The sequence below is a fragment of the Syngnathoides biaculeatus genome, chromosome 13 (assembly GCF_019802595.1).
Source record: "Syngnathoides biaculeatus isolate LvHL_M chromosome 13, ASM1980259v1, whole genome shotgun sequence".
Classification (NCBI taxonomy): domain Eukaryota; kingdom Metazoa; phylum Chordata; class Actinopteri; order Syngnathiformes; family Syngnathidae; genus Syngnathoides; species Syngnathoides biaculeatus.
This window is the reverse complement of record NC_084652.1, coordinates 524998-551945: the sequence shown is the minus strand read 5'-3', so window position 1 is coordinate 551945 and position 26948 is coordinate 524998. Positions and strand designations below refer to the sequence as shown.

The 26948-nt window shown below is 42.4% G+C and overlaps 1 protein-coding gene across 4 annotated transcripts in view; it reads right to left on the bottom strand.

The window, feature by feature from the left end:
• The window catches only part of spidr (scaffold protein involved in DNA repair), a 50511-nt gene extending 24080 nt beyond the window's left edge, over window positions 1-26431 (bottom strand). For all 4 annotated transcript variants that reach the window (XM_061838968.1, XM_061838969.1, XM_061838970.1 and 1 more), the window contains exons 1-10: window positions 26017-26431; window positions 25677-25835; window positions 25537-25600; window positions 24421-24594; window positions 24202-24332; window positions 13977-14203; window positions 13523-13626; window positions 10375-10582; window positions 2128-2317; window positions 1787-2022 (exon numbers count right to left, since the gene is read on the bottom strand). In XM_061838968.1, coding sequence (XP_061694952.1) covers window positions 1787-2022; window positions 2128-2317; window positions 10375-10582; window positions 13523-13626; window positions 13977-14203; window positions 24202-24332; window positions 24421-24594; window positions 25537-25600; window positions 25677-25835; window positions 26017-26031 — 1508 coding nt within the window. In that variant the 5' untranslated portion in view covers window positions 26032-26431. The remainder of the gene's footprint in view (window positions 1-1786; window positions 2023-2127; window positions 2318-10374; window positions 10583-13522; window positions 13627-13976; window positions 14204-24201; window positions 24333-24420; window positions 24595-25536; window positions 25601-25676; window positions 25836-26016) is intronic.
• Between the last annotated feature and the right edge of the window lie 517 nt (window positions 26432-26948).

Below are 26948 nucleotides of genomic sequence, written 5' to 3'. Positions count from 1 at the left end.
TGTTCCATCCCGCTTGGACCTGTTTGTTCACTTCCTTTACCACACACACCATTGCTCTGTATTGTATTTGAAGTCGTCCACCCTTGCCATCTCTTCTCCCTGGAGCTTCACTCTTCCCCCTCCGCCCCGTTCATTCACGCACATATATTCTGTTTTACTTCGGCTAATCTTCATTCCTCTCCTTTCCAGTGCATGCCTCCATCTTTCGAATTGTTCCTCCACCTGCTCCCTGCTTTCACTGCATCTCACAATATCATCTGCGAACATCTTGGTCCAAGGGGATTCTAGTCTAACCTCATCTGTCAGCCTATCCATTACTACCGCAAACAGGAAGGGCCTCAGCGCGGATCCCTGATGCAGTCCCACCTCCACCTTAAATTCTTCTGACATGCCTACGGCATACCTCATCGCTGTTCTGCTCTTCTCATACGTGTGTCCTGTACTATTCTAACATATTTCTCCACCACACAAGACTTGCGCATTCAGTACCACAGTTCCTCTCTTGGTACTCTGTCATAGGGTTTTTCTAGATCAACAATGACACAATGTAACTCCTTCTGACCTTCTCTGCACTTTTCAATTCGCGTCCTCAAGGCAAATAATGCATCTGTGGTACTCTGAACACAAAGTCACTGGATGATGATAATTTCAGCAAGTGACAATCATATGCTGATTTTCTGCAGACTGACTGTTTTTGGTATTAGAGGTGAAGAATTTTGGTCAAAATATCCATGACTCTCACGGGCCGTCACAACAGCAGCCGCTTGCCTGGTAGCCATCGGTGAGTTGCGACTAGCGGCTCTTGTTATCAATTTTGTTTATTCATTTCCTGTACCACAAATCTAAGGACCGAGGATCACCCTATCCCAACTACCTTCAGGCAAAGGCGGGGTACACCCAGAACTGGTCAGCAGCCAATCGCAAAGCACATTTAAAAAAACAAAACAAAAACAAAAACAACAAAAAAAAACATTCAAACTCACATTCACACCTAAGGGAAATTTAGAGCCATCAATCAACCTACCACACATGTTTTTTTTTGGCATGTGGGAAGAAACCAGAGTATCCGGAGAAAACCTACACAGGCATCGGAGAACATGCCAACTCCACACAAGCGGGACCGACATTAAAACCCCATTCTTCAGAACTGTGAGCCAGATGTACTCACCAGTTATTCACCGTGCCGCCCAATTTCATTTAATTAATGAATTTATTCATTTGAATATATCATACTGATCAATGTGACATTTTTTGCCAATATCCGTCCGATAACTATCAGACTGATGATGATCCGACCAAAGTTGTCATGAGCGTAGCACCCTTTCACACACACTTGTGCATATTTGTTGTTTTTGGAACATTAAGGTAACGGTTACAAACGTGTTCCTGCCGGCAAGTTGGCAACGATTGAACGCTAGCTCGCTTGCGCATAAGATTCCAAAAGATCACACTGCTTTTATTTCCAATTTTTTTTTTTTTTTTTTTTTTTGATGGAGAATTTGGCACGCGTCGCTTGCAGTGCGGCTGGATTCAATAAGACATGTTTGTGTCCTTTTGTCAAACAACGGCATATGGCTACAGTGTGCATACTTTGTTAAGCCTTCTGGGATGTGAACAATAGCCTGACCACTGGGACACATTGTGCCACCAAGGAGTCCTCCCCATTGTGGTCCAGAAAGCATCCAAAAAGACATGGAATATGTTTAATCCCTTCCAGATTTTTGGGGGCAAAAAAACAAAGTCCTGGAAGGGAGGAAAAACAAAAACAAAAACAGTCCAACAGTACCTGCGTTTGTCTTGCTCTGGAGGACGAGTGTCGGAAGACATGGGAGGCAGTCTGCCATTAGCGATGGATGTAGCAGGGGCAGGGATGGTGTAGACCCTCTGGACAACCACCACCATGTCCTGGCCCACTGAACCAGCCTGGCTCAGGCCCTCAATAACTTCCAGGAGAGAATGACATTGCCTTGCCAGAACAGCAGAGCTCGCTACACTCCTAATAGAAGCATCGCAGGCAGCTAACTGAGGGTGATAAAGATGTGGAAATTGGACAATTGTATTGACAACTTTAGCCAATTTTATATAGAGGTATGCTAAAAGCCTGACATCATCTGGTGTTACACACACCTGTTCAGTATCACTTTCCTCAGCATCCCTGCGAAGGTCCAGCGTTCCAAACGTCCGACACAGAGGATACGGCGTGAGCCGTTTTGCTGTGAACAGCGCACGGGCCGCTTCGGATGCGGGGCTGATTTTCCGGCTGAAGTGTGTGTTCAGAATAATATCGCAGCCCAAACTCTCCATGGGGAGCCTTTGCCTGCAAAGAAATGAATGAGGTTTATCAATTTCCATACACCTGCATCAAGATGTGAAACAAGGAACGGATTAAAAAAAAAAAAAAGAACAAAAGGGAATAAACTTGCAGGAATGTTAGCGCTGCATGTCAAACTGCGGTATATGATATCTACAAGGAAAGTCAGAATGCGAAACAGATGTATGCTCCTTGCCAATATATTTTATGCTGCCTGAAGGCCTGTTCATTTCCCTTATAAACGATGATCCGTTTGTGAGGAACAAAGTATATTTGCAAGATGAGAAACAACTATGTGCATCTAACACAATGAATGAACGATTGTTTTTAATGTCGATTATTCCGTTCATTAGTTTCCATTTCCATTCTTTGATTAAAAAAAAAGAGCTATTTGAAATTGATAGTGCAAAAATTTGGTTTATAGTTTGATCTGTAAGGTCAACAAATGGGCAAAAATATTGATCATTGTTTTACAAATTAAAAGCAGATGTTTGCAAGTGTCTTTTGTCGATTCGACACAAATACCAATCTGCTTTCATGGAACACTGAGAAGATTTACTATTCAGAGAATAAAATTCACAGGACTTTAAAAGCTTAATTATCAAGAGTTATCAATCTGACACTCGATTAGTTGTTGAGTAACTGCTTACTGTATTTTCCGCACTAAAAGGCGTACCGCATTATAAGGCGCATAGAATAGCCGCTACAGTAGGGGCTGGGGTTACGTTATGCATCCATTACATGGAGTTGCACTAAAAGCCCAATATTGATCCATATATAAGGCGCACCGGATTATAAGGCGCACCGTTGGCTTTTGAGAAAATTAAAGGCTTTTAGATGCGCCTTGTAGTGCGGAAAATAGGGTACTTCTTGCACCCTTGTAAAATGTGACAAAACATCACTGTTGCTAGTGACCCTTGCGCGGTGTTCTTAATCATGACCGCAAGACCGTATCATGTGGAAGAACCATACACGGCCACAACAGCCTGGCACCCCTTCCTCATATACACTCGTGTGGGACGGCTTCATAGTAAGATACATTCTTTTAAAAAATGGTCAGGAGCTACAGTAGCATGTGGAAGAACCATATACGCGGCAACAACAACTTCGTGCCGATCAAACATGGCATTCCATTCCGGAAAAAGAAACAATTCAAGGTAAAAGAAAATTCTTAGCTACAAAACAAGATACAAATAAGTAAATTGTCTTTCAGGTTGATAACATTTGTTTAGAACGAATGTGGTCGTCGCCAGCGACTTCGTAAATGGGGCACTGCTCCAGTCAAACACATTCCAAATCTGACATCATCAGCAAAACACATCCACGCCTGTCACAACCAGCAGGCTGATTCTTGGCTGATGACACGAAAATGGACGTTACAAGCTATTCTTTGCCTTTACTTTTAGTGCCGCTGATTTCATTTGTGTACATGCCAGAGTGAACACACTCAATTTATTTCGAGAACAAACCCAAGCAAAACATTTCTGCTCTGGCCCTTTTACGTGTATACCTGGGAGAGCGAGTGAGCGGCACCTCTCCCGGGTATTCCAGGCTATTGAAAAACAGCCCTTATAATTACACAGCACATTGTTTATAGTAGTGGTGATTTACGACTAAGTCTTTCCACATGTGACATGAAAAATAGAATGGCGGATTTTTTGCTGAGTCAGCGCCAAGTGCGCTCTGTGACTCGATCCGCCGTGCGTGTTGCAGCGCGTCTCTGACGTGGGAGCGAACGGAGCGGCGGGACAATTCCCACGTACGGAGGGAGGGCTCGTTTCGATGTGGACCATTGGAAAAAATATTGTTCTTAAATCAGAAATGGAATTGTTGCATTTTGTGGCTGTTTTTCCTTCCACATTTAATCTTCAATAAGGTGTGATTTTCTTTGATTAAATCCAAATTCACCATGACGAAGGGATGCCGCCAAATACTACAGTCAGTGTGTCAGGCATGTACTGTACGCACCATTTAACACACAGTGTACTCCATATTGTATTATGCACCTGAATACACTTGGACACAGGCCAGAATCACAAGAAACTAGAATTAAAAGCGAGCAACTGAGTATTTGGAAGGCCCCAAGCATTATGATTCGACTCAATCTTACACAGCGTACTTTGCATTGTTGTCCGATTGAAAAGGAGGAATTCGAAAAGTCGTTCAATCCAAAAGGCGGCTAATTTTTGTTCAAACGATTAACTATGGGGAAAGCCATGGGAGGAATACAAAGCAAATCATTATTGAAAAATTTCTGCTATTTACTCAAACTCAAAAACTCAAGTTTACTTAGCATTGAGCCATTAATGTCAGGAATCTGATTTCTGCAAAAAAATAAAGTTATTTTCAGCCTTATCTTCCACCTTTTCCGCTTAGCATCATGTTTTGACTCGTAACCGCACTTTAATTACTTTGCATTGTTGCCCTATGAGAATGCATGAAATGGAAAAGTCATCCAAACCAAAGCAGTTTAATTTCGTCCAAACTATTAACCTGTTGGGGAAAGGGGTGGGGGTGGGGATAATGAAATAAACTCCAAATTATTATTTTTAAATGTTTGGCATTTTGTCATTTTAATAGTTATGTTTCAGATTTGAGTAGGTTAACAACTGACCGGTGTGACGGTCTGAGCGCTCCCCCGTGCTGAAAAGTCTCCTTGTGATGAATGCGCATGCGTTACTAACAGGGGAACTTTGGGTACGTAGCAAACGCTTACTGGGAAATTCCCCCCCCCCCCACATTTTTCCCCTTCTTCTACACAGAAGGAGCCAACATATGTTATATGCTAACCCTAATCTAACCTTAAAACAAAAGTTGATAAAAAGATATCCACAAATATGTACGTTCGCTGTGTTCGTCTTTGTGAGAATGGCACACGCATGTAAGGGGATGTTTCAGACTGGCCGGAAGTTTACAGAATATACGCGCATGCGCATTAATCACAAGGAGATTTTTCAGCGCCGGGAGCGCTCAGACCGTCACACCGGCAAACCTTCATAAAAAGCATTTTTGATTGAAATGTGTGTAATTGAACACATCAGTCCACCGCAGCGGATATGATATTTACCAAACGAGAACTTCCACTACCTATTCAAAAACCCCTAAGCCACCCCAGTCATTTTTATAAGAGTGTCATTAAGGATGACAGCACTTATCATACCGACGATCTGGCCAAAGATCAGTCATCGCTATACACATGCACGGCTGTTTATTACTGAAGCAGAACATACAGTACTGAACGGCGGAACAGGAAGTGGAAGTCGTTCCCTAGTCGGGAACAGGTGAGTGGGCAGCTGACAGGTAAGGAGTGGCTGACTGCTGGCGTCACAGCCCGCAGGTGACTCACCCTCGCGGGTATTTCCGTTCCAACCGCAGCCCACTCAGGGGCAGGGAGCGGGGAGGTATGGGCAGGGGCAAACTACACACAGCAGGAATGTGAGGGGTGATAAACCCACTCAAAGCGTCACGCAACAAGTTTAATTGAAACAGGAATTTTACTACGCATACCAATGTTTGTGTTTTTTTTTTTTCCCCCCACTGAATGGTATCCAGGTGCAGCCCAAAACATTATTCTATATATAAATATGCTTCACAGGATTCACGGTCATGTATTGAGAGCGTGAACGTCCCTCTATAGCAACACACGCGTTTCGAAAGCGAAAGGTGATGAAGCCGCCATGTGTTTCCAATCATCTTCCTTTGGCTCCCTCTCGCATTCGCGCTCCCTAAACGGTCCAGAAAATAATCGAGCGTTCCCAACCCCCCCTTTCCTCAGCTTGCTGGAAATGACCTAACGACTGCCAGGAAGAGGAATGCGAAGCATTCCCTGGAGCTGTCCGTGACGTCAGGGGCTTCGAGGAGGCCCCAGCGCTTCCGCCAGGCTGGATATTCCAGAGTGCACTCACAACTCCTAACAGCTGGAGCACCGCCGCTGCCTCGCTCCCGCTGCAAAACAAGCCCCAAACATACGCGGCCCCCGCCTATCTGGACTCCATGTGAAGGACTGCAAGGCACATCTGGGCTTTTGGTGCTGATATGGGGGCCAATGGGCAAAAAAAAAACCAACCCAAAAACAGGCCTTTAAACTGAGGACTCATAGCTGTTGTAACTCAGATTCGATTTACACTGCAGATCCAAGTACCCAATTCTGACCTAATGCCTATATCTATATATTTTATGTACATTCTAGTTCCGTGTACACATATCGTGACATATCCCATATGGCTGCGTTTACACTGACATAACACATGAAAATATCCCCGCGTTCACAAATGCCCCAACTGTATGTAAATTTTTTTTAAAGGTTAACCTCCACGTTACTCTTGCCAGTAGCGTGCGCTTGGAAAAGTTAATGTTACGAAGAAAATGGTCCTTAGATGCAATTGGGGAACGTGCAATTCTGATGAAAGATATCCTGCTAGCTTACAAGGGGCCAGCTTGATTCATTTTCCAAAGCCTAAAACACAGTTGACGAAGTGTCTACGATGGATTAAGGCTCGCGGAAGAGCGCACGTACAACTAAATGTGCACAATATCAACAAACACAAGGCAGTGTGTTCAAAGGGAAGTGAGGGAGAAGTATCTTCACGCAGTTTGATTGAATTATTATCAGTGCTTTATACATTGCAGTAGATGAACTTTGAACTGCCTATTTGTATCACATCGAGGCAAGTAAAAAAAAAAAAATTGTCATTTGAACCATTCAGTAGAAATACAACCCAATAGTGTCATAACTAAAAACTACTTGTGCTTTTTGCATGTTGACTTTTCCACGTTATGGCAGTGCTTAGCTCCCAACTGCCCTTGGTCAAAGCTTCCTGTTCCCCTTTTTGTCCAGCATGTTATTGCAAGTCAACTCACGTTGTTGAGCAATTGCCTCAAAGTGTCCTTTTTTTTTTTTTTAACTGCTGCCCAGAAATGATTTTGTCCCATACAAAAAAAAATCCAAAAGAGAGAAACACAGGAAAGTGTTTTTCACTGAACATGCACTTTTCTCTCACATCGGTGCAAGTTGTTCCTCTTATTCCAGCTCACAACGTGGACTTTCTTCAACTGACGCTGAGATGTCGTCAGTTTCAAACATTACGCGTGTACTAGAACATCAGACCTGTGACTGGCAATAGTAGGTGAAAGGTCTTTATAGTGCTAATGCAACGATAAAGAACCCACAGAACAGCAAGACCTCATAAAAAAAGTCGTTTTTTGCAGGTTTAAGGAAGACAAATAAAAGACCTATGATGACTGTTACAGGGCCACATCAAATTTAAGACCTCATATTTAGTAAATGGAAATGACCGGAATTAATAACATTTTACACATGCATGACGTTACATATACAGTGATGCCTCAGTTCTCGACCACAATCCGTCCCAGAAATAGTTCGAGAATTGATTTGTTCGAAAACTGAACCGATGTTTCCCATTAGAATGCATGGAAAAAGAAATAATGCGTTCCAAGCCTGAAAAATTAGGCTTTTTAAAGCATCTTTTTAGCTTTTGCTGATAATAAACTGCATAGTAGAAATACCTTATGTAATAAAATAATTTAAGAAATATATTTATTTTTTTGCTTAAAAGGTATGCTTTGCAGTAGAGTACGCTGGGCTGGGAGTGCTTTGCCATATCTGTGGTGACTCAGGCCCCGGCCTTAACTTTTTTTATTAACAAAAGTTCAGAATAACTAAACAAGCAACTTGCCTTCTTTGGAGCCATGATTGGGGGTTAATACGGTCGTCCTCGATAAGACGAAAATCAACAATCACTACCGAGACAGGTCTGTGTACAGAGGCTGCGTCATACAGAAAAACAAAAGTACGCTGGTGCGCGTGATGTCATTTCCGTTTTGTTTTTTTTTCCCGGGGGGCGTTCGATTTGACAATAACAAATTGCGTCGTGGGCTGGTCGGCTGCTTGCGCGCGTTATGTTATTTCTGGGTTTTTTATGGCGCCGTGCGAATTCACAACAAAGCGCGTCGTGTGTCAGCTGGTCTGGCCGCATGCAATATGTCATTTCTGGGTTTTGTCGGGGGCGTTGGCGTACCGATTTTCGTGCGAAAACGGAAGCAAAAACATTTGGTTCGAAAACCAATTTGTTCGAGAACCGAGGCTTTACTCTACATATTTCCTGTCAAATATAATTATGGCCTTAATTCGAGAAGTATAATTTAATACTTTGACAGACATCCTGAGTAAGTTAAAGTTTCAAGTGTTATGGTGCTTGCAGGGTATCCAGCTGTACTTGTCTCAATTTAGTACATGTCTGTTTTGTATTTTCAAAACCATGTCATATTGAACACATCAGTTGGGACGACACTCAGCTGAAGGACAACAAACCATTTTGGCAAGGAAACTAAGGGCAGCGTGATATCCAATACAAAGTGGCAACTGTGGAGTATCACAGTTTCGTGTCAAGAGCAAAGTTTCTGCTACAAGCTATTAGCGTCAGACTTAGAGATTTGTACCATGTATTTCTCAAATGCTATCAATGAGTGGTTTCACACATTAACTTCTACAAGAAAAGATTACCTTTCAGTAACTCCTCATGTAGATATGCTAAAGGGCAGTCGTGTTCTTGAAATAACGTTGCTGGTTTTTTTGGGTTTTTTTTTTTTTTTTTTTAAATGAGGCCCTTTGAGAGCTCCAATCTGCGGCTTAGGTGTTTATGGCTTTGCAGGTTATGTCACATTTGTCTATTTATGAGTGAGGCTTTTATTTTGCATGCACGGTTTTGATGTATTTTTATATGTTCTTGGCATAAAGCACGTTGTGACCATTATGGGTTTTAAAGAAAATCATAAAATTGTTTATTTACATCAGGTGGATTTATTGTGGGCGGCACGGTGGAGCAGCTGGTAAAGCGTTTGGCCTCACAGTTCTGAGGTTCCGGGTTCAATCCCGAACATGCCTGAGTGGAGTTTTGCATGCTGTCCCCGTGCCTGCGTGGGTATCCTCCGGGGACTCCGGTTTCCTCCCACATTCCAAAAACATGCAACATTATTTGGACACTCTAAATTGCCCCAAGGTGTGATTTTGAGTGCGGCTGTTTGTCTCTATGTGCCCTTCAATTTGCTGTCAACCAGTTCAGGGTGTACCCCACCTCCTGCCCGTTGACAGATGGGATACGCTCAAGCACTCCCCGTGACCCTCGTGAGGATAAGCGGCGAAGAAATTGGATGGATGGATTTATTGTGCATGGCAACAAGAGACAAGTACGATTTTTTGGCACATCTGGATAGGCGTTATGGCAGTGTAAATAAAAAAAAAAATCTGAAAAAAAAAAACATTTTCAATCAGGCTTCTTTCAAATGCGGATATTAATCTGATACATATTGGATAAAAGTAGATATGAGTGCAACATTAACGTACACGTCGGATATACCACCTTAATGCCAGCTTGATGCCATTGAAATACACCAATTGGTGATGTATATACCACAAATTCGTATTACCTGACTATTGAATTAAGTGTAAATACTCTACATTAGAATAACGTCTTTCATTGATTAAGAAAAAATAATTGCAAACAGCAGCCAGTGAAGTAATGAGGAGACTAACAAGCGGCAGCAAAGGCCAAATAAAGGTTATCCAATGTTTAATATTTGTATTTATTCGTTCAACATTGTTAACCTCTGCGTTGTCACCGTCTAATGTTGACGGCAGAATTTATTTCCATGCAATTGTTTCACAGCCCTCAGTGATCGGATATGTGTCACATGAAATGTATATGGAAATACCAGGAACCCGCCCAAAAAAACTCATGCTGTAAAGGCATCATATCAGAATTTGGTTGCTGTGTATATGCACCCTAAAGAGTCTTTTTATGGACGAGGCTTTTATTTTAATGACTTGTTTGTTTCTATGCTGGCATGACTGCACTCTTTTAATTCATTTAGTGTGACGACCACTGCACTTAACAGCAGCAGCAAGCAACCAGTCTTTATAACCTAACTGGAATGGAACCTCATTTATTTATGTCAAAACATAATGCTGTGAATAGACAATTAATACAGTAAGGCCTGTGGTGTACTAAGACCTTGGCATAGTAGATATGAATGCGTGCTCTCACCATGGTGGAAATATGCGGATGATGTCCGCGGGCGCCGGGCTGAGCTTGGCTGCAGTCTCCCTGGAGAGCAGCACCATCACACGGGCGCTTTCTTCGGGGAGGGGGTCGGCGGGACCAGGCGACGGGCGGTGCAGGCAGCGCACCAGTTGTGCGCCGCACTCCTCCTGAACCTCCAGCACCTCCAGCACCAGCACGCCAGGCCTGTCCGCTGGAGAGCGGCGTAACAACAACACAGATGTTGAGTGTGTGTGTGTGTGTTTGCCTTTGTGTGCTCACAGTCATCTCTCTGAAGGACTTATTAGGGTTAGTTGTGCGCTTTTAATATTCCACCATTTACTGTGGATAACAGGGGGGCTGTCATTGTGACAAGATGAATAAAACAGAATATTTTGAATCATATTGTGACTGTTTCTGTTAGTCGACAGCGCTAACAGAGAAGAGCCAATCAAACAACGCCTGTAGGCGGCCAAATCAAAAAGAAAGCATCTTGGCTGAGCACACGCTCAAAATTGATTGCGCCGGATTGTGAAATGGCAACCTGTCAGTTTGAACACAATGCGGCTTTGTGTGTGCGTTACCGATTCCTGAGTGTGGCCGGAGGGGGTATTTTAGAGTAATACACGGGTTTGAAGATTATGAATGCGCGCACGAGAGCAATTATTACATTTTTCAACGTGCATTTAACAGAACACGGGCTGCATTTCTACTCTGTACATCAAATCCTTCGAGGCGTACACAAAATAATCTCGCCTCCTGCAAAACAAAATAAAAGAATTGGGTCGGGAGGAAACAAAGGTGCAGAGAAATCCAGCCAATGCAGTTAATTATCTGTAAAGCTTATTTTGATTGATCACAGCATTAGGCATGATTGACACTGTCGGTGAGATCTTGTGTTGTGGTTTCACTTTTTTACTACGCAGCGGTGTCAGGCTGCACAGCATCACACTTAAAGGTGTTGCTAATATTTCGCCAATTGCACACAAACAACCAATACAGAAGAAATAGTTAAGTAATGTGCATTGGTAATGACAACAATAGCAAAGTTATTTCATACATATCCAAGCCAACAAAACCCCCATTTTTTTCCACTATCAACTGTCAGCTATAAGGTACTGTTTGTAGATACCCAGAGAACTAACTTGTTACACTGCGGAAAGGAAAACAAATAGTAGGCAGACTGTTTCCTGCGACATGTAGCAAATTCAGAGCGCACTTCCTCACTGTGGCCTCTCTACACGGGCAATTATACAAAAAAAAAAAAAAAAAACAAAACCAAAAAAAAAAACCATTGCAGATCTTACAATTGTACACAGTGCAAAAATGAATGCAGCGTGAACTGATTATCTTATCCTGGACTGAAGCTCAAGATTTGATGAATACTTTTTCAACTTTCTACTGATAGATGAGGGGGGGAATAGAAGAACCTGAATGTATCGTATATTGTTTTAATCTGAGCAGGCATAAGAGATCAGACATTTATCTGCCTCCTACACAGAATCCTGCCAATGTGTCACACAGCAGTGTGCACTTCCACACTGCGACACCGCATCCCGCAGATATCAGATGGTGTCGGTGCCAGTGTCTGCAAACTGGACGACTTATAGGCAGTCGGTCCATCACACAGCGAGTCGTGATGTTGGAATGGTACTGACGTGCAGTGGCGTATTGAAATCGACTCGCGACTATCCAGGAATTTGGAGGCGGTTTTAGAGACTGAACGACAGCTGTGTCAAAGTGAAGAGTGAAAAGGCAGATGACCCAGGACTCATTTTGCTGTCCAGCAGTTTGTTCCTGTCAAAGGCCTCTTTTTACCCCCGTTTTGCTGTTCTGGACGACAGCCATCGACAGGGAATGAGTTGAGAATTTTCTGTGTTTCGGTATGAGAAAAAACACAGAGGATGGGCAAACATTGTGGGAAAAGGGCCTTGTGAAAATCCAGGACAAGGGTGTCTACTTAAACACCAGACACTAGCTTCTCCCAAACTGCTGCGTGAAAGCAAATTTGGATGTCGGACAAATTTTCCCGATCAAAAGAGTGCGTTTTTCTTGTTACTGTGAGGATAAGCGTCTTGGAAAATGAATGGATGGATGTTCTACATTAGGGGTGTCAAATTCATTTCACATTGCAGGCCAAATATGGCCTCGGTAGATGACAAGCGGGCAGGGACCATTAAAATGATAACCTACTCTGCTATAAATAACCAAAATATGTCTTTCCTTTGTTTTGGTGTAAAGAAGCATAAAAACATTAGGAAAACTTTGAAATTTAATGAACATTCCTTTTACAAAATATTACCGAGAGGGGTTGTGTCAGGAAGGGCATCCGGCGTAAAAACTGTGCCAAACAAATATGAGCGTTCATCTGAGATGTCACGCTGTGGTGAACCCTAACGGGACAAGCCGAAAGACAGGGACCAAGGTAAAAACAAAGCCATAAAAAGTAGCAGATGCCGCATTGATACCATCTGCTGCATTGAGTCTGTCCCAGTGACAGACTGAGACTGCTGTTGTCTTCTTCTCTGATCAAAACAATATGAGAAACCATGAATTACATCTTATTAAAAATATTTATCCCGTGTCTTTTATGCATTTTTTTTCTCTTTTAAATTATCCTGCGGGCTTGATCGAACCTCCTTGCAAGCCGGTTCTGGCCCACGGGCCGTATGTTTGACACCCCTGTTCTACATTAAAGGCAACTGAGAGAAACAGGAGGGGGGTTAAAGTTGAGTTGCAGATTGCTCGACTTTCAAAGGTAATATCAGAAGCCGAAACGGAGGCGGGACTGTGAATAGCGGAAAGTCCGGTCCTGGGTGTGAAGTTGAACACTGGAGACTCAATTCTCTCATCTGGCTAAGGGTCATACGTTTAATCATCTGATTGTGGGACATTTATGTCATTGTGTGAAGTGGTACGCAGTTGCTGCAATCTCATGCAACTGCTGGCTTTCTGTGTAAAAGGCAAAGGTGGCTTAATGCGTCAGGTCACAGCTCTTATTGCTGGATCTCTGTGTCGCCGTATTAATATATTATAAAATGAAAGGCACAGTGGAGTGAAATGTCCGCACTGCATTACATATATGTGTCCATAGCTCTCATTTTGCTTCAACTATGTGTGAAACGATCAAGTGTGAAAGGGGCTACGTTGAAACCTTCAGTTTCTGTCCAGTCGTCTGAGGTGGAGCAGTGCCTCCAGAAGCTCACAGCTGACCTCTGCCTGTTGTGAAGTCGATTCAGCCTCTCCGCAAGACCGCCGCTGTTCAACGCATACACGAGCACACACACAGATAGTGAAGTTTGATAGGCGTACGTACCACACTTTGTAGTGCACGAAAATTCTTAGTAAGCCGACAAACCACAGATGAACATGATCTTAACGATGCTGGTGACCTTTAAGCAGGTGTCACTTTCATCAAAATTCGGAAACATTACCTTTGAGTCTGCCTGACGTCTAACGTGCACGACATCAAGCCTGCTTGAACGGAGCTGCCTACTTAGTTACAAGTACTAGAGCGATGCACTACCTCACTGATACTCCCCGGGATGCTCGATTAAACTTCACCTGTTACCATGACTTCCATAACATTTTAACTGGTTCTCTCTCACCTTTGAAACTTCCTTTTCTTTTTGGCCGAGTCTTCAGGGGTCTTGGGCTCCCGACCGAATGGCTTCTGCGGGGTCCGTAGCATGGCGCGGGCATATCGGACCCAGTAGCTGACAGACCTTTTGTCGCCCTCGCCGCTGCCGGCTTGAAGGCTCTCGGCGTCTCGCCTGCTGGTGTTCAGTCCGTCGACGTCTGTCTCACCGTCGGAAGCGTACCCTGAGATTTCCAACTGTCTCGTGCGAGGGGGAAAGCAAAATAAATTACTTACCCACCTCATTTTCTGAAGAAATGAGCCGCAATAATACAGTAAAGATGCAGGCCCAACAAGATGGCTGTTTAAAATTACTACTGTAAGAAGAGAAACATACATTAACACATAAACATAATTAGTTGACTAATCTAAAGGAAAACAATGTCGTCAGACCCAACTAGTTAGTCGCAGGACTGGGTTGGGCTAAGTGAACTCAAATATCCAAACCAAACTAGTTAGCTGCCAAATTGGTTGGTGTTAGGAAGAGGAACTAAAAGTTAACACTCAGACCCAACTTGTGAGTTGCCAAAACCGGATAACGGAAACAACCATTTAGGTCAGGGGTGTCAAACTCGTTTCTCTCAAGGGGCCACGTTGTAGTTCGGGGTTCCCTCAAAGGGCCGTTTTGACTGTGAAACAATAAAAATGTTTAATCCTCCCATCATGTTTACATAATCAATTTATGAGCCAGAATCCGAATCAGAAAATCAAGGGTAACATGTTTTTCACCTGTTCATGATTGGTAACACAAAAAACACTTGTAACATCTCAACTTGATCATTTATGATATATGACGATTTGAATCATGGAAATGGAAACTCTCAATTTGGCTTCGCGGCCCATATAAAAATCACGTGGTGGGCCGGATCTGCCCCCCGAGGCTTGAGTTTGACACCTGTAAATTAGGTCCAACTTGTTCAATGCCTAAATGGGTTGCGGTATGAAGAGGAACAGACGGTAAACATTTAGTCCCGAATAGTTAGCTGATTAAATGGCCTGGTGTAACAGGAAATAAACAGTGAATTGTCAGACCCGGCAATTGAGCTGCTTAAGTGCGCCCGTGGATGAAGGGAAACAAGGTAGACATTCAGCTCTCAATTAGTTAGCAATTCAACTGGGCTGCTGGAAGAAACAAAACAAAAAACAAGACCAACTGGTTATCTGCTTAAATGGGGAAGATGGTAAACAGAGAGACCCAACGAAAAAGACTCAACCAAATAGCAAAAACAAACAAATGTAAATAAATATTGATATGAGCATCATTTTTTCCAATTATTAATCAAGTGGCGGCACGGTGGATCGGCTGGTAAAAGGGATGGCCTCACAGTTCTGAGGACCTGGGCTCGATCGCGGCCCCGCAAGTGTGGAGTTTGCACGTTCTCCCCGTGGCTGCGTGGGTTTTCTCCGGACACTCCGGTTTCCTCTCACATCCCAAAAACATGCGCACTCTAAATTGCCCCTAGGTGTGATTGTGACAGCGACTGTTGTCTGTCTCCATGTGCCCTGCGGTTGGCTGGCAACCAGTTCAGGGTGTCCCCCGCCTCCTGCCCGTCAACATCTGGGAGAGGCTCCAGCACTACCCATGACCCTCGTGAGGATAAGCGGCAAAGAAAATGGAAAGATGGATATTAATCAAGTGTTTTTATTTGCATGCACAACACTGGTCATATGTTAAAAAAAAGTGAGGAGTCAATCAATTTGTAAATGAAATCCATATTGTAATGTCAAATATACACTAAGGTTATGGCGCGCTGAATAATTCCCATGCCCCACTTTTTTATTTTTTCACCGCATCACGGCTCATTGAAAATCGACGCAACCAGATCTCGTGGAAAAATCCACATGAAACCTGAGTTCATGTCATGTGTCGACAAGACCGGCATACCAAGCTCTCCCCGTTTGAATCAACTTGACCTCGCTGGGCCGAGCGCCAGGCGACGTCACACCGTAGCCAGCCGCAAAAAAAGAGAGAGAGAGAAGAGAGAGAGAGAGCCAGAGATAGAGAGATAGAGAGAAAGAGAGAGAGCAAGCGAGAGAGAGAGAGAGGAGAGAGAGAGAGAGAGAGGGAAAGAGAGAGAGCAAGCGAGAGAGAGAGCGAGGGAGAGAGAGAGAGAGAGAGAGAGAGAGAGAGAGAGAGAGAGAGAGAGAGAGAGAGAGGGAAAGTGAAGAACACTGTGTTCCTGGCCCCGGATCAAAAATGTCTTTTAACCCAGCGCTGAAAGCATTCAGAGTACGCCGCATGAGCGTTCGCAAGCAACTTTTTTCTGAACAAACAGTAGTTTAAAAAAAAAAAAAAGATGTTTATAGTCTTGCTCCGATGACCTGACCACAGTCCAGCCATGTGGGGCGTAGGTGAGGGACCCTTAAGAGTGGGCAGCTTGAAGGGGTTTAGGGCGATCAATCCTCATCTGGGAAACGGTCCTTGAAACAAGACACTGCCCTCACAGCTCCTCCAGTGCACTTCCAACGCAAGTACAACAACACAAACCTGGCAGACTTTGCGCCAGTGAGTCAGCCCGTGGATTTATCTGGAGTCGTAAACTTTGGGGATCTGGACCTGTCCGTCTGGATCCCGTTAGATCAGATTTGATTTAGGATTGGCGGTGTCCGTTCGAGCTTTCCAGTAAGCACTGAAAGTATATGTGAAGCAAACAGCTGCGCTTTGCCGTCTTCTTGGAATCCACACGCACAATGAAAAACATGGACAAAACCAAAAGAAGGGAGTTGAAAGCGTTGTCATGACGTCGGTCCATCTCGTGAGACCTCACATCAGTGAACATCTAACAGAAAATTTATAAAATTTTGTCTGGCTTCTTTTGCGATGAGCTAACACAGGAGGCTACTGGTGATGGCGAAGAGGAAAATCGCAATAATGAACTGGAAACGGAGTTCAGCGTCATGAAAGAAATACTGCGGCATTCCTTTACAGTATAGAAAATGAGATTACGATAAATACTGTGATATGTAACATGAATGTGAACATAACTTTTGAAATTAAACGTTTTACTGACTCAGGAAAGGTGTCAATTTTGGTCTTGTTGGATCTCAGCGCGGCTTTCGATATGGTAGATCACAATATGCTGCTAAACAGGTTGGAAACGTGGGTAGGACTAAATGGAACGGTCCTTAAATGGTTTAGGTCCTACCTGGAGGAAAGGAGCTACTTTGCAACCATTGGAGGTGCTCGGTCTCAGCGAATCGCACTGACCTATGGGGTCCCTCACGGGTCAGTTCTTGGACCTCTTCTGTTCAGCCTGTATATGCTACCCTTGCGTCAAATTCTTCAAAACTTTACATTTTGACTACCATAGCTGTGCAAATGACACAAAGTTATATTTAGCAGTTTCTCCAGATGACTACAGTTCAATTGAGGTATTGTGCCACTGTCTAAATCATATAAATAACTGTATCAGCCAAAATTTTCTTCATCTCAATCACAGCAAAACTGAGACAATTGTTTTTGGCAATAAAGAAAAGAGAATTGCTATTAGTAAACACCTGGACTCTCTATCTTTAAAAACCAAAGACCAAGTCCGAAACCTTGGTGTTCTGATTGATTGCCACCTGACTTTCAACAATCACATCAAACCAATCACAAAAACTCTCTTCTATCATCTGAAGAACATATCTAGAGTGAAGTCTTGCACGTGTCGAGCAGACCAGGAAAAGCTCATCCATGCTTTTATCTCAAGTAGACTTGACTACTGTAATGGTCTTCTGACTGGACACCCCCCCAATTTAAAAAAAAAAAAACAGTATTAAACCGCGGCAGCTCATGTTCTGACCAAAACAAAGCGGTCAGAACGTATAACTCCAATCCAGAAGTCCTTGCACTGGCTTCTAGTCAGCTTGAGAATAGATTTTAAAGTTCTGCTACTGGTCTATAAATCACTAAATGATTTAGGTCCTGAATACATGAAAGAAATGCTAACGGAATACAAACCCGGTAGAGCTCTGAGATCAACTGACTCAGGTCAAATAGTGGAGTGCAGAGTCCAAAGTAAACATGGTGAAGCAGCATTTAGCTATGATGCTGCACACAAATGGAAAAAGTTGCCAAACAGATGAGGTCAGCCCCAAGTGTGAATATTTTTAAATCCATGTTGAAAACTCTTTTTTTTTCTCAGGCTTTTTAGAATACATCCATTTTTTGATCACATTACTTGCACTGTATGCGGTTTTAACTGTCTTTTTCTTTAAATATTTTGTCATTTTGTATTGTTTTTATCCCGTTTTAAATGTTTTCTATCTTTGTTTTCAAATGCCTTTAATCATGTCAAGCACAATGCGTTACCTCGTGTATAAAATGCGCTAAACAAATAAATTTGCTTTGCTTTCATGGAAATTGTATCGAACCGCCCCCCATACAGTACAAGCAATACATACATACATTACACAGATTAATCCAAAATCCATTAATACTAGGTGACAAAATAGCTCAGGAAATGACGTTTGCTCTTCCTTGTGTCTTTCTGGTGTATTCAAAGAGTGAGTAATTTTGCCTGGTGCGTGACAGGTAGGAATGTAAGGATGATATATATACTACACACACAGTCGTAATTTATTCCCGCAACAAATTTATTACTTCCATTTTGTTTTGAAAATACAACCAATAGAAAAAAAAAATGTTTGACTTTGGAGGTTCCAAATGTATACACGCTTTAAATATTTTACCCACCCGTTCATATTCTGTTTTTAACATTGTATATACTTGTGTACGCTGTTGATACTTCTGTATATAGATGTATACACATTTTTTTTTATTGCACTTCCTTCGCTAATGCTGAAGGTAACAGTGTCCTGACATAAGCCTACAAAAAAATAAGTGAAGCACGAGCTTTCGGCCATTTATTTTTCTAAGGTCTGTGACCACACGGCCGCAGATAGTGTGATCTTTCATTTCACATGACCCCAGAGAGCTGATAACAGCAAAAAAAAAAAAAAAAAACTGTGACACGAGGAAGTAGCCAGCTCTGTGGGAGGGATGCTAATCTGTCGATGCATTTCCTTTCGACAAAATCGAGAACTTCCTCACCATACTCTACTTTTGTCTGAAAACAGTCCGGCCTGCCAGAATACCTCGTCCGTTACCATACGTGCGTTAATATATTTCTGTGAACCCGTCGAGAAGGGCGAAAACAGAGGAAGGTGGAACCTTCGCCGCCGTGGAAGAATTGAAGGCGAAGGGCCTTCGCAGTAAAAAAAAAAAAAAAAAAAAAAAAAACCACCACAGAAGATCACAAATTTGTCCCAATCTGGCACGTCAATTACCCGACAGAACGAAAACACTGTGTGTGGTCATGAGCTGGTGCGTGCCACTCCTTGCGCATTCCCTCCATGCCAGCCCAGCCTTTCGCAAACACTGCACCTGAGAGCGAGCAAAGCCTCCGGCCATGAGACCAGACGCCCCCGACGCATTTTAGACAGCCCATAAAGATCGCGACACACGGCCCTGCTAAACCAGGTTTTTAAAATGTATGCGACATAAAAATAAAGACAGAGAACGCTAAATAAATAAAATATACAAACATTCAGACCCAGCTTCTTGGCTGTCTAAATGTCAGAAGGAAAACAAAATAGTAAACAGACGAAATTAGTCACATGCTGAAATAGGCCGCACTAGGTAATATTGACAATTATTCACATCTTGTGAGACTGCAGCTCAGTGAGATTCTGAAGATTTCACGTGTACAATATTTTGCTTCTTCTTAGGTTTTTGTTTTTTTTTTGTGGGGGGGGGTGACCTCACCACCACTGGGTTACCAGTGTGATGATAAGAAAGAAACAAGATTGTGAAAATTCAGAATTACAAACCCCAATTCCAATGAAATTGGACAGATTGGATCAGAATTTTCAAATAATTTTCCATGTACAGTACAGCCTCGGTTCTCGACCACAATCCGTTGCAGAAGGGGGTTCGAGAAGTGATTTGTTCAGAAACCAAATCGATATTTCCCATTAAAATGAATGTAAAAAGAAATAATGCGTTCCAAGCCTAAAAAAAAAATTGGGCAGCAGGGGGTGCAGGAGTTCTTCGGTCGTGAGCTTCCACTTGCCTTCATTTGAGCCAAGATGGGGGTTAAAAGTCCTCTACCGGGACACGTCTGCATACAGAGGCTGCGTTATACAGAATAAAAAAGCTCGTCGTGGGTGGGTCAGCTGGTCGGGCAGCGCATATTACGTTATTTCCGGGCTTCGTCGGGGGTGTTCGAGTACCAATTTTTGTTCGAAAACAGAAGGCAAAAAAAATCTCGAAATTTTCATCCGAAAACCAGATTTGTTCCAGAACCGAGTGTGTGTTTCTTTCGGCTTGTCCCTTTCGGGGTATTCACTGTATATTCAATTGAATACATTACAAATTTTATTTAAAGGTTACATTATAAACATTGCACCCCCCAAACATTCACTCATTTTGGATTCCAGGCTTATAACACATTCCAAAAAAAGCTTGGCCGGGAATATTAACCTCTGTGTCACATCACCTTGCATTTGGGAATTGAGAACACAAATTTTCAAAGCCTTCTTGTTGGAATTCTTTCCCAGTCTTGCTTGACGTACAATACCAGCTGCGCAACAGACCAGGGGATCTGTTGTCATATTTTGCACTTCATAATGCACCACACATTTTTGAGACACGTCTGGACTAATGGCAGGCCACTCTGGTACTTGCACTGTTATACAACAGAGACACGCTTCTGTAACACGTACAAAATGTGGTTTGGCATTGCCTGGCTGAAATGAACATCCCTGAAAAAGATGTTGCTTGGATGGCAGCATATGTTGCTCCAAAACATGGACTCATTAGTTGTGCCTTCACAGATGTGCAAGGTACATATACCTTGGGCACTAACACACCTTCATATGGAAGTAAATATGCATTACCAGGATTTGAATTAAAAATCCATCCATCCATTTTTTTGCCAGTTATCCTCATGAGGGTCACTGGGATTGCTGGAGCCTATCCCAGCTGTCAACAGGCAGGAGGAGGGGTACACCTTGAACTGGTCGCCAGCCAATCGCAGGGCACATGGAGACAGACAAACATTCGTACTCACAATCACACCTAGGGGAAATTTAGAGTGTCCAATTAATGTTGCATGTTTTGAGGATGTGCGAGGAAACCGGAGCGCCCGGAGGAAACCCACGCAGACACTGGGAGAACATGCAAACTACACACAGGCGGGGCCAGGATGGAACCCGGGTCGACACAACTGTGAGGCCAATGCGTTACCAGCTTTACCGTGCCGCCCCAGTGGAATTTCAGACAGTGAATTGTAGGATAAGCGGCAAAGAAAATGGATGGATGGATGGATGGAAGCCAGTTGAATTTCTGGAGACTGAAAATATTGCGTTTGAATTTTAAAGGTTGAATTTTTTGTATGGTGAATTTGTAAAAATTGAAAAGCTAAACTGAAATACAGCTATTGAAAATATGATCACATTGAAATAATGTGAATTTTACAGTTGTATTTTTAATTCAAATCCTGGTGGCACATATTTTACTTCCATATCTTCATACCATCACACATGCTGGCTTTGAACTTTGTGCTGATAACCCATTCGGTGATTTTCCACTTTGGCCAGGAGGACACGATGTCCACGACTTCCAACTTGAATTTGTAGATGTGGCGGCAAACGGTTTCAACTGAATGGCATTTTGAAGTGTTCCTAATGTCACATCAATGCCTTCATGTGACAATACCATTTATACAATGCTGCTGGACTGCAGATGACGAAATGGCTACATTCCTTGCAATTGTACGTTGAGAAATGTCCTAAAACAGTTAGCATATTTGTTCACAAAGTGATGAACCTCGCCCCATCTTTGTTTATAAATAATTACTCTTTTGGGGGGGGGTGCTCATTTTTTATTACATGCACATGTTTCCAATTGACCTATTCATTCAACTGTAGGTTAGATTATGTAACCCTAACCCTATCCTCAACTGTGTTTTTAAGCATTCTTGAATTTCCCACGCTTTTGTTGACTAGTCCCCGCCTTTTAGGATCATCCTGTAACATTCTTCAGTTTGAACATTATACAGTATTGTCCTTGAAGTGTATTCAATTAAATATATGCAGAAGAGGACTTACAAATCACTATATTCTGTTTTTTTACATTATAATGTACACAAAAACTTCATGGGAATTGAGTTTCTTCTTAGCTGCCTGAATGGGTTGTTTTAATAATGGACAGAGATCATAAATAATCTGAACTATTTTGTTATATCCCAAAATGGGCTGCTGGAATAACGGAAACAAGGTGAACATTCAGACTACACTACCATAATTCCTGGCCTACAGAGCGCACCTGGTCATAAGCCTCACGCAGTACATTTGTAAAGGAAATACCATTTGGTACATACATACGCCGCAGCTGTCGCTAGTCTCCACATTGAGACATGAGATATTTACAAAGAAAGACGGTACACATAGGGTTTAACGCTAGCGGCGTTGCGCCATTGCTAACGCTAGTACTGCCGCTCTAATAGGGCCAGCTAAAAAAAAAAAAAAAAAAAAAAAAACGGTAAAAATCACTAAAACACGGGAGTAACACGCTAGCGCAGCGCTAACAGGGTCAGACCGGTAAAAGTCACTTCCTCGGCAAATATATTCCACCGGTCTCACTCATACCTTTTCCGCTTGAATGCCCCCTTGCGGGTGTTAGAAGAAACGCACAAATTAGCCACATCACCGCGTTAACCGCAGGGTTAAAAGCGTGTGAAAAAAGTTGCAATTTATAGGACGGAAATAATGGTAGTTACATGCAGAAATGGTCAGCAGATAAGGGGAAACCAGATCTTAAACATTCAGACCTAATTTACTACCGAAATAAACAGAATCCAGATTATAAACATTGAGACAAGAAAACTGGTATTTCACATTCCATGGTCACTTTACATGTGTATGACAATCACTTAAAAAATTATTGTGCTTTAAATATGTCAACAGCACAGCTGGACTCCTTCACGGTCTTAAAAAAAAAAAAAAATTACCCCACAAACATTCACTAGACGGGATAAATAGCTGCAACGGATAAGTGTCAGCCAACATTTTATTGCAACTTCAGCTCGTGAACTTTGACGGTCTTGAACACGACCAGAAGATTCAAGAAAAGTGCACAGCGGGCAGGCTGCGGGTTTGAACCTGCTGCAGGCATGTCAGCACAGCTCTATCTAGTGGGGGAATAGCTCTAGACATGTACTAAAAAAAGTGTTTTTCTTTTGTTTAAAAAAAATAAAACACCCCTTTGCAAAAATTCCTTCAATTAATTGTAATATCCGTATGATACAGATTTATTGTTCAGAATATGGTTAACGTGCAGGTGTTCCATTAGCTGATTTGACAAGTGAACTAAACATGGTATAGGGCGCCATCTATTGTTCGTATATGGTAACGATTTGGGAATATACCTGTAAAACGGATTCAACCAGGCAGAATGGTAGATGACTAGTGAGCACAGGGGTGCCCAGACTTTTTTTTTTTTTTTTTACCCCAAGATCTACTTTTAAAGCAGCCAGCCACTCGCAATCGACTGGGGGAGAGGGGGAGAAGGGGGTCGTCTTTTTTTTTTTTTTAACAGAATGACCAAGTCACAAAGATCTACCTATTATAAAATGCAAAACACATTTATTTTAAAGTATATTGAGGATTCTTTATATGGAAATGTATGTTTGTGTGCCTTGCATAACTGCATTGATTGCAGACTCTAAATTGCCCATAGGTCTGAATATTTGTTTCTATCTGGCCTCCTATTACTTAGTCAACAGTTCAGGGTGCCCATAGATACTCGGGATGGCTCCAGCACTACTGCGACCCTTGTGAGGATGAACATCTCAGAAAATGGATGGAAGGATGATTAGTTGCAGCCCTAATTCAGACCCAATGAGTTGGCTGCAGGAATGGGTGACCATTATGTATTTAATAAATGAAGCAGCCCATTAGATTGGAAAATGGTGCGAGACTTTAGCTAAGTGAGCATCTAAAGAATTTACTCCATGTGTTTTGCTTTTTCTTTGGCTTTCTTGTGTCATCAGCACAACACGGCACCGTTGTAATGATAACTATCGAAAAAGAGATTGACTTTTTGTCACCTGTATAATATCACGTGGTAGGACCTTATACTGGTTCGTCGGGTGTTCGAAGGATGAGTCGTTTTACTTTATTATAGTTTGACATGAAAACCTTTCACTCACGTCCGGCGGCTTAGCTGGGAGCTCTTCGTTTTCTTCATCGAGGGACGGCGACTCGTAGTCGGAGATTTGCTGGCCGCTGTCTTGTTCTCCATCCTGCTCGGACTCATCTGTTTCTATGACAGCCAGGTCGTCTAAATAAAGCGGATACGGGGAAAATTTTTTTGCAAAAATAAACTCAAATCTTTTTAAATGATTCTGAAAGGCTCCTTCTTAATGTACCTTCATCGATGCTGAGCATTTGGGGTGTTTTGGGGAGCGACAGAGAGGTGGCCGGGGGTGTCCTTGCGACCCGAGGCCGGGGACGTCCCTGTTGGGGGTCCTCATCCTTATCTGACTGTCCACTGTCGCTGGAGGAGGTCCACACAATGTCCACCTGATCCTCATTGCGGTGGCCTGCGGTGGAGGAGGACAGATGACGTGATAGATGGTGCCCAACCAAAATACACACACGCCAGTGTAGCGATCGCTTCATTTTAGGTAGGAATTATTCTTATCGATCTCAAATTACCAACAAGTATTTATAATACCAAGTTGGCTCATTTGAGAACAATGCGTATTAAAAAAAAAAAAAGTCTGGCGCAGAGGTTTACGGAGGTTAAGTGTGGCCGCAATCGTCCTTTTTTTTTATCATTTTATTTTCAATCATAGTTAATGAATGTCAGTTTGTGTAAAACAAGGGGTCATTTATTTAAATAATGGCATTTATATTGAATACCAGCTGAAAAGATCGACGGATTCCAGCAAAGGTTAACGTGTGGTCGAACGCTTCCGTGTTCACGAGCCGTCAACCCGTCACTATGTGGGATTTATTCCTGATTGAGAACATATTCAGCAACCAAGTATTTGTATGAGTACAGACTTTTCTACGCTTTCAAACTCTTCCATGTAAATTTCGACGACTTACTCAGCAGATACACGTGTATATCCGTTTGTCCAAGACAAGCTGAAGCTAATTAACAGTCCAATTTCGTATCGGCGAAAACATTGACTTCGGCATTAAATTCAGGTCCTCTATGCCTACTTTATCTAATTTTTCTACGTACCTTCGTTCATTTTCACCTTCTAAATGTCTAACGATATCGTACAAGACTCTGGGCGTTGTGCAATAAGACATTTTTGCGTCATCTCCAACCGACTTAGCATTGAACAATGCTTTGTTAGACCGGCAATATGGCGAGGTAAACAAAAGTCACGTGATTTTTACATTCCACAGATTAATTACATCAAGTAGCCTGAGCACTATGTTCAGTTATTAAATGAATAAAGCGTCAATAAACATATCATTGGATCAATACCTATCAAAAATAAAAAAAATTCACCACAGTTACAATGTACCTGAAACTGGTGAATGCACCAACTTTCTTACTACAGACGGTTTTCGTCCATAAATCTTCACATCCTGCAACAAATCAGCGCAAGTAATCGCTAAGTATGATACTGGTGTGACCAAAGCAAATAAAGAAAAAGAAAATCACCTTTATGGGCGGACAGTCCACAAAACTCTCACCGCATTTTTCCCAGCTCCTGGTTGAAGACGATGACGAAAGTGCAGATTGTTTTCGCACTCCTCTCACGCCGGATTCAATATCATCCGGGAAGGAGACACACTTTAAATCCCTTGACCACTTTTTACGCTACAAAAAAAAAAACAAACACAAATCAAAGAGGAAACAAAAACCACCTGCATCCAATAAATAAACGTTTCGCCCCTTTTAAGGGTCAGCAGTAAGCGGTCAAAAGTTGAAAAATAAACCTGCCATGTTTAGCGTTGAGTACAACTAGCTTATTAGCAACAGTCGGAAGCTAGTTTCTTACCTTTCTCGAAGACATGCTTTGTAAATAAAGTACCGCTCGGGCCGGGGACTACTTTGTACAGATTTTGACCCAACATAACCCGAACTGAGAATGTCAAATTAAAACCCTTCCTGACGCTTTGTTTGGGACTCAAACTGAATGGTAGAAAACGGAACTACATTAGACGATGCGCTAACTCTGGTTAGTTACGGTGCGTTTCTTTTAATCACCGGTATGCTCCGACTCTGTTAGCAAGAATAAAAAAATCTATAATTTGCACTATGGTTGCTGTCTCTTGTATTACTTTTTTTAAAATACATCTACAGTATTAAAAAAAAAACTAACAAATTCGTGAATGGGCTCAACTTGCGATCTATTTCACTTCCAGGTGGGCCGACTGTTTGGCAACCACGAGATGAAGGATCACTAACCTAACGTACACGTGATCTACTTGTTGACTTCTGGTTAAAGCTGATTAATTAGGGGTACCAGTTTCAAACACATTTCAGTAATAAATTTGCTCAAACTACCTTTAATCATGTTGTAAATAATTATGTGAAGGGATTGATCATGATTTTTTTCCCCACAATGATCAATTATTTAACAAGTCAGCACCAAATAATCACCATGCAACTTTATTATTAGGAAGTTAGTGGTGATTGTTCTTTTAAATAAGGACTTCTACACATTTCCAGGATCACCCATCCATCCAATTTTTGAGACGCTTATCCTCACAAGGTTTCACAGGAGTGCTGGAACGTTCATCCCAGCTATTTTTGGGGCAAGAGCCGGGGTACACCCTGAACTGATCGCCAGCCGATCGTAGGGCACAATTACACCTATGGGCAATTTATAGGCTACAATTAATGCATGTTTTGGGGATGTTGGAGGAAATCAAGAGTGCACGGAGAAAAGCCATGCAGGCACTTGGAAACATGCACACTCCACACAGG